The sequence below is a fragment of the Nanorana parkeri genome, unplaced genomic scaffold, assembly GCF_000935625.1.
Source record: "Nanorana parkeri isolate BGI_ZX_2015 unplaced genomic scaffold, ASM93562v1 scaffold355, whole genome shotgun sequence".
NCBI lineage: Eukaryota > Metazoa > Chordata > Amphibia > Anura > Dicroglossidae > Nanorana > Nanorana parkeri.
In genome coordinates, this window is record NW_017306623.1 from 1295253 (window position 1) to 1310105 (window position 14853).

Consider the following 14853-nt stretch of genomic DNA (forward strand, 5'->3'; position numbering starts at 1 on the left):
ATGTATTACAGTAAGGCACACATTACAGTATTGTTTTATGTTAAAAAAATCTGAGGGTTTAATGTCACTTTAAGATATGTTACCCATCACTAAACCACTACACCAGAGTTATTGATATCTTGTTTTTGAGGATTATTACAGAGAAAATTAGAGACCGTGCCCTGTTATCAGATCTGATCATGATAATTGTCATGAGCAATGCATAAAGTATTCTAAAGACCACATCTCTTATTTTAAAAAAAAAGGGTTTCTTTTCCATAGATCTTCCACAGAATGGAAAAAGTGTTGATGCTCATCTTCTCTTCAAGATGAGCCTAATTGAATCATGACAATTTTTTGTTCCTCAGACTGAAACCGCGTTCATCTGGTCTCACTTTCTTACACAGAGTTACTGTTGTGTCTATATATTTCTTCCCTCAAACCTTTTTCCCTTTAAAAACCTTATTATGTATCTCTAGATTAAATGTATGAGTGTGTGGAAAATACATATAATTAGGATTCTTTCTTCAAATGATGGAATCCTATTATGGAAGCAAGACATGCACTGAATACAAGTCTATGCTTTTTTCTTTTTAAATACGCTGACATTTAGATTGGGGGGAGCAGATATTATAATGGAAACAAGGATTGTGAAATATGTTTAATTCGTGCAAATTTTAGCTACTAAAATGTTAATTGTATCTAAGCCAAAACTTTTTGTATTATTTTTATGAATAACTGGTGATGAACTAGAAGCCTTGCCAGGTTTCTATTACCATCTTTGTCCCCACTGGGGAGATTTACCTCTCTATTTGTCCTGGTGACCTTTGTCACAGGGACTTAAATGTCACAGGGACTTAAAGCAAGGGAATATCCACAATTTTGGGTTGGTGCTGCAGCAGGAATAGAGAGGAAGTCTTTCAGTTGGGACTTTTGTTGCTGTGACAACACTTCTCTTTCTCTTTGTAGTGATTTGCTGTTACTTCCTGTTGCATCAGCAAGATAGTAAGTGAATGAAAATCACCCCTGGTGGCAAAAAAAAAACCTTACAGGGATTTTAACTATCCTAACTGGAGAAATGTTTTGGCATGTGTATTTTAATTCAAATTTTGGGCATGTATTAATTATATCACTGCATATTTATAATGAATAAGATAGTATGTCTCAGTTACAACAAAAATATTATAGATACATAGATAGATTTAAATTTTTTGGAGGCAGGAAGTGAAGCCTGTCTAAAGAAATGTCTGCCTTCTTTGGATTTAAAGCATTAAAGTAGCCATTACAGATATTCAGTTCCATTCAATAATGATTCTTCCACATGATCAGATAGAGACCCTCAGCTGAAGGAAGCAGATTTGTGTCATTGGAGTTCTGTCTCTATTAATCCTGTCCTTTATTTCTTTGTAGGCCTTGCTGTCCGTACATGACACAGTGGCTCAGAAGAGCTATGACCCAGTCCTCCCTCCCATGCCGGAAGACATTGATGATGATGAAGATTCAGTGAAAATTATCCGGCTTGTGAAGAACAGAGAACCGCTGGTGAGACATGCTAACTCCTTTTAAATATTATTTTGAAGCTTCTTTCTCCAAGTGTCTGAAAGAACCATTGACTGTACTCTTCTGTTCAACCAGGTTCTTCTTTTCATTCTTAGTCCTGCCATGGATGATAGTGAAAAACGAGATTGGTTACTATGAACTTGGCATTTCTTTTTAAAAATATTGGCATATGTAGTTTATGTATATACATTTAAGTCACCATCAAATCCCATACCAGTGGAGACCCCTCCTATACACCTGGTGCTGGGACATGGGTTAGATTTGGAGGATTCCAGTACTTCGTTTACCCAATATTTTGTGTGTCGTCGGCGTGTACGTACCTGCATACTAGACATGCATATTTGTATGTATGTGCATATGCTGGGGACAGGAATCCCTTTAATTTTTTAAAATGACATTTCATTATTTTTGCAGAATTGCTATCACACACCCCCCCTACATTCTGCCTTAGTAGATCAATTAGTTACTTCACTTGATCTGCAGTTTACCTGGCCAAAGCATGCCAGCATCTGACAGCTGCAAACCCGAAAGTACTGAGAGCAGGACACTTCTGGATTCACACTACCACAGAGGAATTGGGTGTGAAATCTTTCCTCCAGTAGCTGAATCTCAACATTGGGTATTGAATCTAACCATCCTGACACATTGTTTGTGGTCCTGGGCTTGTTGCTGGGAGAACCCACTCATACAAGTGATTGGGCACTTTTTTATTTTTTTTCCTCTGGTGTTATATGGTCAGGGCTTAGAATAAACCTTTTTAGATTTCTCAGCATAGATTCTTTCTGTTTCCAACCCACACACCTTCAAGGCGAGCAGTCCTGCTCTTGGCATAATGTCACTCCAAAACACAAGCACTGGGTTGCACGTCTGTGAATGGGGCCTTAAAGTGAACCTGTCTACAGGGTTTAAACTACACAAAGCCCAAACTGTAAAAGAATATGCTGTATACTTACCTTCCTGTGGCCTTTGTCTTCACACCCTGCCACTTTGCTAAACCCCGGCCGCTGCAGGTATCTGGCCACATGGGTGTGTTGAATGTCTGCATCCCTTCCCCTCCCACAAATCTCTATTGGTCATTGAAGCTGCACATCACATTACAACCAGTGGAAAGTTGCACAAGGGGGTGGAACTGTTCAAAACATTTACAGGAAAATTCAAGACTTGCATATTAGATTTTCCCATGTTTTGTGGCTCTTGAGCTGTAATAAGCTATGTGAATGTGGACCTGGCTCCATCGAAATGTTGACAATAAAACGCTGATTCTTTGACTTGTCTCCACTGCAACACCTCTAAGTACCTATATATCAGTGACGCGCTGTACTGTTGGTGCTGGGTGAGGCATTCCCCCAGCATGCCCCACCCCCAGGCTGCAGAAGCCTCGTCCCCAGCCCGCCGAAGCCCCACCTGCATCATGATGAAGCCCCACCCCCTCAACCCAGTCACCAAGCTAGTTTGAAAAAGGGAGGGAGGAGACAGGCAGGAGCCCCCCTGTCCCTCACTTTCTCGTCACTGGTGAGGCATCGATATCGATGCCTCACCAGTGACCTCAGTGTTTTTCTGTTTTTTGATTGTACAGCTTGGACCAATGGCACTTTGCCATTGGTCCAAACCATCCACAGAGCTTACACCTCTAACAAACAGTAGAGGCTGTGACAGCTCTTGCCTCACTAGTTAGGTTACACAAGCAGTGGGGAAGCCCGCTGCTGCGTAACCTAACTACCTGTCAAAAGCCGGATGCAGCACCACCTGTAATTAACATCCAGTGCTCCGTCCATGACAGGTTACAAAGTGGGGAGGCTTTCCCTGCTGTGTAACCTGTTACCAGCCGCTCTGAATGAAGAAAAAGCTGTCTGCTTCAGACTTGAAGCTGACAGCTTTTTCCTCCATAATACTAGGTGAGGCTATGCCTCAGCTGCCTCCCCTTACAGCACATCCCTACTATATATCTACTTTGGATTTGTGTCGATATTTTTGGGAATGTGCACCAGGGCATTTACCGTATGTATAGAGTGTGGTGGCTACGTCTGGGACTGTTGAATGTGGACCTGTAAAACATTGCTAATACTTATTTCTTGTCCACTCTTTACAACTTTAGTGAAATTGTTTTTTTGGAATATCCACCTTATTATACCCCCTCCTGTGTTATGTATCATGTCACATAAACACAAGGTACATAGATTTATTGTCATACTGTAACTCACTTGTATTATTTAGTTAGCAGAGTCATAAAATGAAGTGTCCATGTCCCGTTTGTAACCTATTCAGCTGCATGATTGATAATGGTTATTGTAAAAGCCGGTAGGATGCCTGCTGAGCAGAGTAGGTGTATTGTGCCGCAAAATCCAGGACCAAAGCCTGCTCTGCCCTGGATAGTCATCAGCAGAAAGACGATAGCTGCTCAGGGATATCTGGAAAACAAGAAGAGCAAAAATCAAGAGTATAATATTCTCAGTAAACGCATTTCCGCTTTACAACTCAGCCTCCCAGTGCATCTCCAGGAAGCATGAGAACTCCACTCTGTTGTATAAGCAGCACACTGCTTTAAAGGTTCATGTTTAACACAAATGAGAAATAAAGCTTGACATGCACACAGGCCTACCTGCCCATTTGTTCTTGTGGGAAAACCTATTGCTAAGACACAAGAAATACTAAACAAGTTATATGGTCTCAGTACTAAAAAAATCATCAAAAATAACATTCTTCATACTTCTTCATACGTTTCCTGTTGATGTGAGCTGCACTGTGTGTGACTGACAGGTATGATTAGATTAGTGTGGTCTCCAACAGCAATTTCTGTGCACATAACGGCTTCTGTGTACAGTAGTAGCTGCCAAACCAGCAAAGTTTGAAAAACATGAGGACCTGAATGGCACAGGCAACTGAAAAAGCATCAAAAGGAAAATGAGGGTAATTATTAAAAGTGGGCAAGCAAAGAATAAATGGGAAATATGTGAAAGATAGAAAATGTGATACTTACACATTAAATATAGCAAGGGGCAGACTGAGTACTCAACTTAAAATGTAGGTAATAGAAAAAAAAAATGAGTCCATGCTGCTAACTTCCTGTTTGAGCTGACAACACAGAACCCCTACTGCACCGACATTCAGAGCAGCGTCAGCCCTGCCTGCTGGTCTGCAGAACTACACTTCACCCCAACCCTTTCTGTCCTACTGCATACATAGTTGCATAGTATTTGAGGTTGAATAAAGACACGGGTCCATCAAGTTCAACCTATTGCGTGTGTGTATGTGATTCTGCATGTGTATGCGTGTGTAGGAGTCCCTGTGGGATCTTTTATTTTTTTTTAAGTGTACCTGTACCCCTGTATGTTACGGTCTCTGAGGAAATTGTCCAAAGGCTTTTTGAATGATTCAACACTCCCAGCTGATACCACTGCTTGTGGCACCGAGTTCCAGACCCTAACCACTCTAACTGAGAAGAAGCCCCCACGCCCCTTGTGCTTAAATCTTTTCTCCACCAATTTTAGGTTGTGGCCTCTAGTCTTTGTTATATGCATACGTTGACTTCTTTCCCTGAAAAGCAGTGCTGCTGCCTTAAATCAAGACCCTGCCCGGAACCTGTGTGTAGGAAAAGGGCTCTTGGTAGATGTAGTTCTGGGTGCATGTCTATGCCAATAGGAACTGAGCTCCACGGCAACTGCAATAATTTAACAAGCCTGATTATGTCACAGGGCCTTTTTAGGGATTTTTCTCTGCAGGAACAAGGTAAAAGTAAATATGAATGTTGGGACATGGTGCAAGCTGGAGAGGGAGATTTGGGGGTTAAAAATTGTTAATACACTTTAACAATTCATTTTAATGGTTTGCTTGTAACTGTGTTTATATGTGTATTATCCTTTTCTATTTTTGTACAGATTTATGATGGTAATTGGTACATTTTGTTTGTCTCTGCTTCCTTGTTTCAATAAATGTAGGATAAAAAAAAAAAAAATACACACTAACAAGAACTGTTTAAGTCGGGGGTAGCAAACCTCCGGCCCTCCAGCTGTGGTGAAACTACAAATCCCATGATGCATCTCTCTTCGGAAGTCATGTCTGTGACTGTGAGAATCTTGCAATGCCTCATGGGATTTGTAGTTCCATCACAGCTGGAGGGCCGGAGGTTTGCTACCCCTGGTTTAAGTGCTATGATCAAGATTTTAAGTACAGAATGAACAGGCTGCTTGTAATCTGATCCCAAAGCTTCTCAGTTCTGCCTTCCATGTGACTCATATCTTTCTATGGCCTACGTTGTCTTTTCACAGCTTCCACCTTCTCTCCCCAGCCTGCAGCAAATATTGTGGAATATGAGCTCATTGATTAGTAGACATGGAAAATTGTGTGAAAAAGGGACACTGATGAGTGAAACGTACATCTCTGGCCCTTTATATTAACCCTTAGCATTCTCCTGAGTTTTTGTTTTTTTTTACATTTTGCCTACACCAGCCCTTTAATTGCTGCTCTTATTTTATAGCCCAGCGAACATCCTGGAAATTTTATACGTGTTCTGTAGAATATTTGTTTTTGCAAGGAGGAAGTGAGAAGTGATGTCTGCAAAGTCACTTTTGGAGCAGCGTAATGTTGTACACAGAAGGGAGAATGCAGCGTCTCAGTGAGTCATACAGTGAGAGCTTGTCTCTAGATAGACATCTTTGGCGTCGGACAGCGCGAAACCAGCTCTGCTATTTACCGAGGGGGGATTTTTTCAGCTCCGGGGTATAGTTAAATGTTGTCTGTGCAGAAGCCACGCAAAGAGAAGTTTTGTGTTTAAAGTTATGAGGATTTTTTGTGTCCCTGATGCATAAAACCAGCACAGCAGTTCTCTGATAATTCATCACTGTAATTGGGTTTCCTCGCCAGAGGAAGCTAAACATGGAAAACATCAGGCGTGTTTTTGGAGAAAATGCCTGAAAACAACGTTGGTCATTTAATTTTGAACACGTTTCCCTTGATTTCGCCGAATATTCTTGGCCTTCATCACACCAAAAGTCAAAGCTGAAAGGTAGCCTGTGGTTACATTTAACCCTTTAAGGGCCGTATTGAATTATTGATCCCGAGACCACATTTATCAGTGTCAGTATATGTCTATTAACTTACTAATAAATTTATGTCTACAGTATTTGTCTACCTAAATGATTGTCACGTACCCCGTGGAGCCTAGGTTGGCAAGGGGGTTTCTCATCACTTCTTGTCCAGAACCCTTGCAAGTGGCAACAGGGGATCTAAGGACACAGAGTGGCAGGAGTGCTAGTATTTACAGATCTGTTAAGGCTGGCAGGTGCATGTAGATCTCTGGACAGGAACCAGACACACAAACACGGGGGTATCAGAGCGAGAAACATGAACAGGATACAAACGCAGGTCGGAAACAGATGAGTTGCAGAGGTTTCAAATCAGGAGATATGATCAGAGTTGAGAGTTCAAGCCAAGGTCGGTAACAGCCAGGCAGCAGATGTACGATATTCAGAAGACAGACTCTGAGTCCAGAGTTCAAGCCAATGTCAGTATCAGCCATGCAGCAGTGGTACCAGTTCAGGAGCTAGAATCATAGTCTAGAGCTAAAACCAGGTGGTAACAGAGGCAGAAGGCAGTAAGTTGAGTAAAGCAGGTAGGCCAAGTTCATAGCAAGTAGGTAAAGGTTCAGGAACAGGTCTCATGGCAAGCCAGGTAGAGTACATGGGGACAAAAAAGCAGGTTAGGACATAGGATAACAGAAACTAGCTGAAGACTACCTTGCAATTACTCCGTGTAGTGCTACAGCTTATATAGGATGTTTGGTGCCAACACCTGTACTGGGCATGCACACCCACCATGAGGCATGTGTGCTAATGCACACTCAGCACTTTAAGCACATGGTCATGCACCATAATATGCATACGTGCATATGACCACAATTATGTTCTTATACTGGGACTAACCAGACCTTCCTTACATAAAATTATGTTTTTATTAGGGGCATATATGGCTTTTATTTTGGTAAACTGTTTTAATAAATACCCTTACCTGTTTCTTAATAGGCTGACAAATGGACAACATTTTTTTTTTTTTAGTACTGTAACTGTATCTAACAGTTAGATTTGAAGAGCATCACATACTGTTTTCAAGCTGCAGTGGAATCTGCAGGTTGGAGAGTGCTTATTATCCAGCCTTTATGCATTCACCATGGTTGGTTGAGTTTCGATCAACAACCACTGCCATTGGTTCCAGATCATTAAAAGAGAACTATGGGGTAAATGTTTTTCCCCATAGTTCTCTTTCGGGTCACGGGAGGACATATACTAGCGTCCTCCCGTGACCCAAAGCTCAGTATATTGCCCGCGAGTGCGCAGCAACCGGGACGGATTCCGACAGTACTGTCGAGATCCACCCAGCTGCGAGTGCGACAGCTGGCTCTGCCTATCTAGAGGAAATTTCTCTCTGACCAGAAGTGCCGTTATCGGAGTATTTGGGCGAGTACTCGTACTCATCCAAATATTATTTTCCAAAAACTTACCATTGTTTACCCATCTTTAAATTACTGATTTGCTATAGCAGAAGAGTGGTGGTAAGAGAGACATTAAGTTTGACAGACTATCTATTGTAATTCAAGAAAGGAACTTACAGACACCAGGGTGCTGCTTTTCCACACTATTGGTACTTTAGAAATATTTTCGGTCGGGCCAACTTTGTGTTAAAGTGAACCTGTTCTTTACCTGTGCAGGGCAAAGCAGGTTTATTTTAATGGCAGAAGCACATACCTTTCCTTTGCTCCATTTGGCCCAGTGAACAGGGTGGTGGGAAAGTAAAGGGTATGGGATTCTGATTTTTATATACAGGTGAAACTCGAATAATTAGAATATCGTGCAAAGTTCATTTATTTCACTAATGCAACTTAAAAGGTGAAACTAATATATGAGAAAGACTCATTACATGCAAAGCAACATAATTCAAGCCGTGATTTGTTATAATTGTGATGATTATGGCTTACAGCTCATGAAAACCCCAAGAACCCCAAATCCACAACCTCAAAAAAGTAGATTATTACATGCAATCAATAAAACAAGGATTGTACATAGAACAATATCGGACCTCTGAAAAGTACAAGCATGCATATGTACTCAGTACTTGGTTTGGGCCCCTTTTGCAGAACTTACTGCAATTACTTTTGCACGATATTCTAATTATTCGAGTTTCACCTGTATATATACCTTCAGCCCAGATGTCTTTTGGCTGGCAATGTAATATCACAGGTCCTCCCTTTGTCCAGTAGTGGGAAATTCTTACTACTGCACAGAATAGAATCACACATCACTATTGTGCAGCATTAATGTGACCTCAGACTGATGTGATAATGAACCTCCAGGGGACATATCCATGCTGCCCTGGGCTTACCGAAAGTGTAACAGGGGGACAGTGCTAGAGAGAAGCTAAATATTAAACAAAACATTTTGGATAAGGGGGTGGGTCACGTAAATAAATTGGGTACTATTTATACAAATTGGGTAATATTTATGCATCCCTCATATAGGGTTTGAGAATTGAAAAGAATGAGGGTTAGCCAACAGAGACAAATCGGGTCCTCCAACCCCTTCCCTTTCTCCTCCCCTTCCTATAGGTCAGAAAATGAGATGAGGATTAGTTACAGACAAGAAATATATTTGCGCAATTGAGTGGTAGAGTAAAAGGAGAAAAAATAAGACCCTTCATTTACAATACCCTCTTTGGGCTGTTATAGGATAAGAAACCACTAAAGTAGAGGTGTAGATGGATTTACGTAGCTGGTAATAAGTATTTTAATATTAAATAAAAAGGTTACATTTTAATGGTCAGGTCTTGATGCCTCGGCCGCTCATATAATTAGCAAATAATTGTATTATTTTCCGATGATTTTTAAAACTACAAAACATTTTACTTAAAATAAAATGTAACTTGTTTGGCCAGTGACTTTATGTAGAAGATCGGTATGTACTGATTGTGTTTAAAATGTATTATTAAAATAAGGCTTTATGTAATATTTTAACGTTGTGTATATTTTGTGTGATGTTCAGAAAAATCTGTTTAAGTGGTCTGTAATAATCTGTTTTATAATGTTACAAGCTGTTCTCTGTTTGTTGTGAGAAAATGTTGTGATATCTTGTTAACTATGATAAAGAGCACCTTGTGTTGTCTGAAGCAGGTGTGCTGCCCTGGAACTCGAGTACACTGGTCTCGCCCCCAGAGTCCCCTCGAGACTTTTGGGTGGTTTTCATTCTCCAGCTGTTACTAAAAGCTTCTACTGTAAAGGCTTCTTCATACCAAATGCAGACCAGATATGCTTGAGTTTCTGCACATGCAGTGGAATGTGTTATACTGCGGTTTTTGACGCGTTTTTGATGCGTTAAGGGCCGTTTTTAGTTAAAACAAAAATGTTTTGTTTTTTTCTTTAGTTTAGAATGGGCTTTCAGTGCATTCCAGGGCGTTTGCATGTGTTTTTGATGCGTTTGCATGCATTTTTGATGCGTTTGCATGCGTTCCAGAGCAGGTAAAATAGGGCTTGCTGTAGTTTTTTTACATGCTCTGGAACTGGACGCTGCGGTGTGAACTAGAGCCCAAAATACCATTGGAATACATTGGGCGCCGTTTTGATCCGGTGTGTAACTGATCTGCTCCTGGAACGCCCTTGGTGTGAACAAGCCCTCAGAGTTGGTTGGACTGACTCCTTATTTATTAAAAAAAAGTAGGCACTTGGTATCGAAGTCTACAAGAAACTGTTGGATGTCTTAATCATTTATCTGCTTTCCGAAATGTTTGCTTTCCTAATTCTAACAATTCCTTGATGTTTTAGGGTGCTACAATAAAGAGAGATGAGAACACAGGAGCCATTGTTGTGGCCAGGATAATGCGAGGTGGAGCTGCTGACAGAAGCGGTGAGATGCATACCCCGTAGAATTACATAGAATGTATGGACTTTGGAAAAATAGAGAATGTAAACACAGTAACTTTCTATCCTGGGATCTTTTTTGTCAATTACTTTATTTTAGTGTATTTTAAGTTGTGACATATTTTGAGTAATTCTTCCAGTGTATAACATGACATTGTAGATCCTAGCTCTGTTATTTTTGTTATTGTATTAAATATGTTAATCTGTCCACTAGGCAGAGCTCTTAGTGGCTCAGTGCCGTTGTTCTGGCTATTTCTCATCGGCCCCTTTGACACAGCCAGTCTGATCGGGTCCACCTGTCAGTCTTTCAAGCAGGCCCAATCGGATGACCAATGTTAGTTTATGGGCAAACATGTGTAAATGGACGGGCATCCATTTACACACGGTTCCCCCCCCGACTCCGGCCAGATCCAGGAAAAAGAAACTGATCAGAGATCTTTTTTGCCGGACCTGATCATGCTGGATCCGTGGTAATCTGATGTAAATGGACAAATGACAGATCACCTCCTGATCAGCCCGTGTGAAAGGGACCTGATCAGCTGTTGATATCAGTGACATAGAGCTGCATTGTTTTAGTGAGTCAGCCAACTCATGTTTTAATTGTGTAAAGGAGTGTTAAACAAAACCATTGTGTAGTATTGCGAAGCAGGGAGCTGAAGTTGCATATGTAATAAGCAAATATGGCTGCCTCATGTATATTTTTAAATGACAAATTATTTATATAAACAAGGAATGTAAACCTAATAAGATAATTTCCATCAAGCTGATCTATTTTATATGTATATCTTAAAACAAATGAAGACACTGTACATATTCCTTTTAATTCATCCAGGTCTTATCCATGTGGGTGATGAATTAAGGGAAGTCAATGGAATAAGTGTAGAAGATAAAAAACCAGAAGAAATCATCTATATTTTGGTAAGTACTTTTCATTGTCTGTATTGCTTTCCTACCATGCCGTATACATTCTACAAAGCTCACCTTGTGGCCCTGGTGTATAAACATTACCTTTATTTCTGTAGTCTCATACTCCAGGACATATGTGACTGTATGCTGCCCTGGGTGCTCACAGCATTGGGCATCTGTCTTTAAGACTTAGAGTAGATTATGGAAATGGCATCATATTGGCTGCCCATCATAGCCAATCAAATAGTTCCCTTCAAGCAAAACAAGTAATCTGGAAATCATGTGTATCTGTATGCTTCTATATAACTGTTCTTACCTTTATCTTTTTACAGGCGCAGTCCCAAGGTGCAATAACATTTAAAATCATACCAACTATCAAGGAGGAATTGCAAAATAATGAAGGAAAGGTAATGTTGTAGAAGATATGTGTTTCATATGATGTAGTAATTGTAGTCTGTAGCAGTTTCTCACGGTGCCCAGACTTATTTCAGTCCATTTCACGATCCAATCTTTCATCATCAAATCGAACCTATAAATCACGCCTGTGGTTGTTTTTTGAAATCTCTTTTGGCTTCTAGAAGGCTGGGTTAAAAAAATATCTGACAGGTTGAAATTTCTTGCTATATTTGTATGATGTTGCAGCACATATAGTATTGTAAAATAAAGTATATAGCCTTTCTTCAATTTGGTTTGAGTAAACAGAACAGTCATTTGAAAATAAGATCAACCAACAGTAATCTTAGGTGTATCTCTCTTACATGGAAGGAATTGAAAGGTCGGGTCATCCAATCTAAAAATGGAAACTTTTAAAGCAAATATGTACGTTTATAAAGATGAAACTAACACTATAGCTGAGTGGAGGCACCTTCTGTGGCTCACATCTTAATTTGCATTCCTCCCATTTTCCCTCTGCACTTCGGTAGCATCCTGAAAAATCTGAATTTCTTGGTATGCAGTAAAGATGACCAATCTGCCTCCACCACCCACTGCGCATTGCTCAATGGCTGGGCAACCTGTTCTCATGCCCAAGCACTACTACATTGTGGGCTTGCTTAACTGATTTTAAACACCACTAATGCTGTAGCTGCACTGGAGGCACCTGCCAGAACTACATCCTACTTCTGCATTCCTTCCCATGTCCCCTCTGCACTTTGGTAGTTTCAGGTATAGGAAAGACATGCACACTGTCCCGGCACCCAACCCCCTTCCCTTAACCCTCAGTACAGTGCTTTGTATTTGGGCATCCTATTGGCCAAACTGCCACTTTTCCCCACCCCGCTGGTCATACCTGTTTTGGAACCAATGGGCCCCCCATGGCAGTCAAGTCCGTTCACCACATTGCAGCCCTGCACTGAGCATCTAGAATAACGTTCGCAAATGGCGAGCACTCATTGGTCAGCACAGTCACCTGATCACGGTGACCAATGAGAAACGCTTCTTGGCAAGAGTTTAAGCTTTGCTTTCCACGCACAGAGCAAGGGTATCATTCTGCAGCTGCGGGCAAAGGCTGACAGACTTTTCTACCAAGGCTATGGTTGTTTTATAAAGAAATGTAACTGTAAGACTTTGAAGATGTTTTGTTTTGATACTGCTGGAATGTATTTAGCTGATTGAAAGTGAAAGCTTAGTTGGGTTTTAAGAGGAGAAGTGATGGGGAGTCATGGGTGTCCTGATTTATTCCTACATTATATGTCTAAAGGTCTGTGGACACCTGTCTATCAGACCTATTTGAGTTTGTTAGACATCCCGTTCCAAAACCAAGGGAATTAGTATGTAGTTGCCTCCTCCCCTCTTTTTTCAGGCAGTGTTAGCCTCCACCCTTCTGGAAAGGTTTGCATTAAGATTTTGTAGTGTCTGTGGGAATTTGTGGCTATCCAGCCAAAGTATTGGTGAGGTCAGGTACACAATCGGCATTCCAATAAGCTCGTATGAGCATTGAGTTGTATTATAACTGTACTGTCTCCCTTTATTTTCTAAAGCAAGGTGCAAACTGTTGTGCTATATGAATTCTGTTGTAATAATAATTAATCTGAAAAGGTGCTCAGTAGGGCTGAGGTTAGAGTTCTGTGTAGAGTACCTCATCAAACCATGTCTTTTTGGAAAGGCCCTCCCCAAACAAAAAGGTGGGGAGTGCACAATAATCTAAAATGTCTTTGGATGCTGTAGCCTTAATAGTACCCTTCACTAGAAACACCTAAACTCAATAATTTGGAGGGTTGTATGTATGGCCTTATAGTATGCCCCCAATTTAACAATGCAGCATTTTAAAGGATCTCACCATGCAGCATTTTTCCACTTTCATATTCACTTGCCTCTCTCTGCACCCATTGCGCCTATATAGGTATCAAATGGGAGATTTTTCTTTACATGATTGTAGGAATTTAATGTCTCAGATTGAGACTGCAGAAAGTCTGGTACAGGACAGTAGAAGGGGTGGCCGTGTTGTGAGACTGGGGATATGGAGGTCAGTCAGATTAACACATTTACTCCTTTCAAACCTGCTCTATATATCACCATTTGGAATCGTTTAATATACAAATGTTGTTGGCACAATAATAAAAGGCATCAGGTATTTTCTGTTTACTTTTTCAGTACTATGCACTGTTATCTTCTTTTGCAGATGTTTGTTAAAGCTCTCTTTGACTACTATCCTATTGAGGATAAAGCAATTCCTTGTAAAGAAGCCGGACTTGCATTCAGCAAGGGAGATATACTTCAGATCATGAGCCAGGATGATGCAACTTGGTGGCAAGCCAAACACGAAGGTGATGCCAATCCCAGAGCTGGATTGATCCCTTCAAAACAATTCCAAGAGAGGTTAGCTCTAATTCTCCTTCCTTTCTCTCCATCTCACTGGTTCTTTCACCTTTTTTTTCTCTTCCCCCTGCTGTTCTCTTTCTGACCAAGTTTTTCTTCTATTCTGATCTCTTCTTCTTTCACTTTTCTCTCTCTCACTCCATTTTTACATTCCGTCCTTCTCTTTCTCCTTAGCTCCCCCAGCTCTCTATCTTTCTTCTCTCTCCCTATTCCTTGTTCTGCTCTCTTTCTTCTCTTTCCTTCTCTCTCCTTCTCTGTCCCTCCTCATCACCACTTCTCTCTTCCTTTATCTTTTTCTCTCCTCTCTTTCTCCTGATTTCTGTACTTTTCTCTCTCTCTTTCTCTCTCTGCCTGTCTCATTCTCTCCTTTCTGTTGCTTTCTCTATCCATCTCTCCTACCCGCTTTCTTTACTGCCTCTTCTCCCTCTCTGTCCTTGCCTCTTCTTTTTCTCCATCCTTTCTCTTTCTCTTTTTCCTGCTTTCTGTTCTTCTCTCTCATTGTCTTTCTCTGATTCTGTTCACGCATTACACCACATTCTTTACCTTCTCCCCCCTCCTCTCCTTCCTTCCCTTTTGCTTCCTTCCTTCTGCTTCCTCTGTTCTGTATATTTGTCACGTTTTCTCTCTTCCCTTTACGCCATCTGTTGTCTCTGTCTCACCATCACTCTTACCCTTTTCTTTCTCACTCTCTC

At 40.9% G+C, this 14853-nt stretch overlaps 1 protein-coding gene across 1 annotated transcript in view; it reads left to right on the plus strand.

The window, feature by feature from the left end:
- The window catches only part of MPP7 (membrane palmitoylated protein 7), a 316603-nt gene that overhangs the window by 206536 nt on the left and 95214 nt on the right, over positions 1 to 14853 (plus strand). The window contains exons 8-12 of the mRNA XM_018558730.1: positions 1390 to 1521; positions 10343 to 10424; positions 11271 to 11356; positions 11677 to 11751; positions 13965 to 14161. Coding sequence (XP_018414232.1) covers positions 1390 to 1521; positions 10343 to 10424; positions 11271 to 11356; positions 11677 to 11751; positions 13965 to 14161 — 572 coding nt within the window. The remainder of the gene's footprint in view (positions 1 to 1389; positions 1522 to 10342; positions 10425 to 11270; positions 11357 to 11676; positions 11752 to 13964; positions 14162 to 14853) is intronic.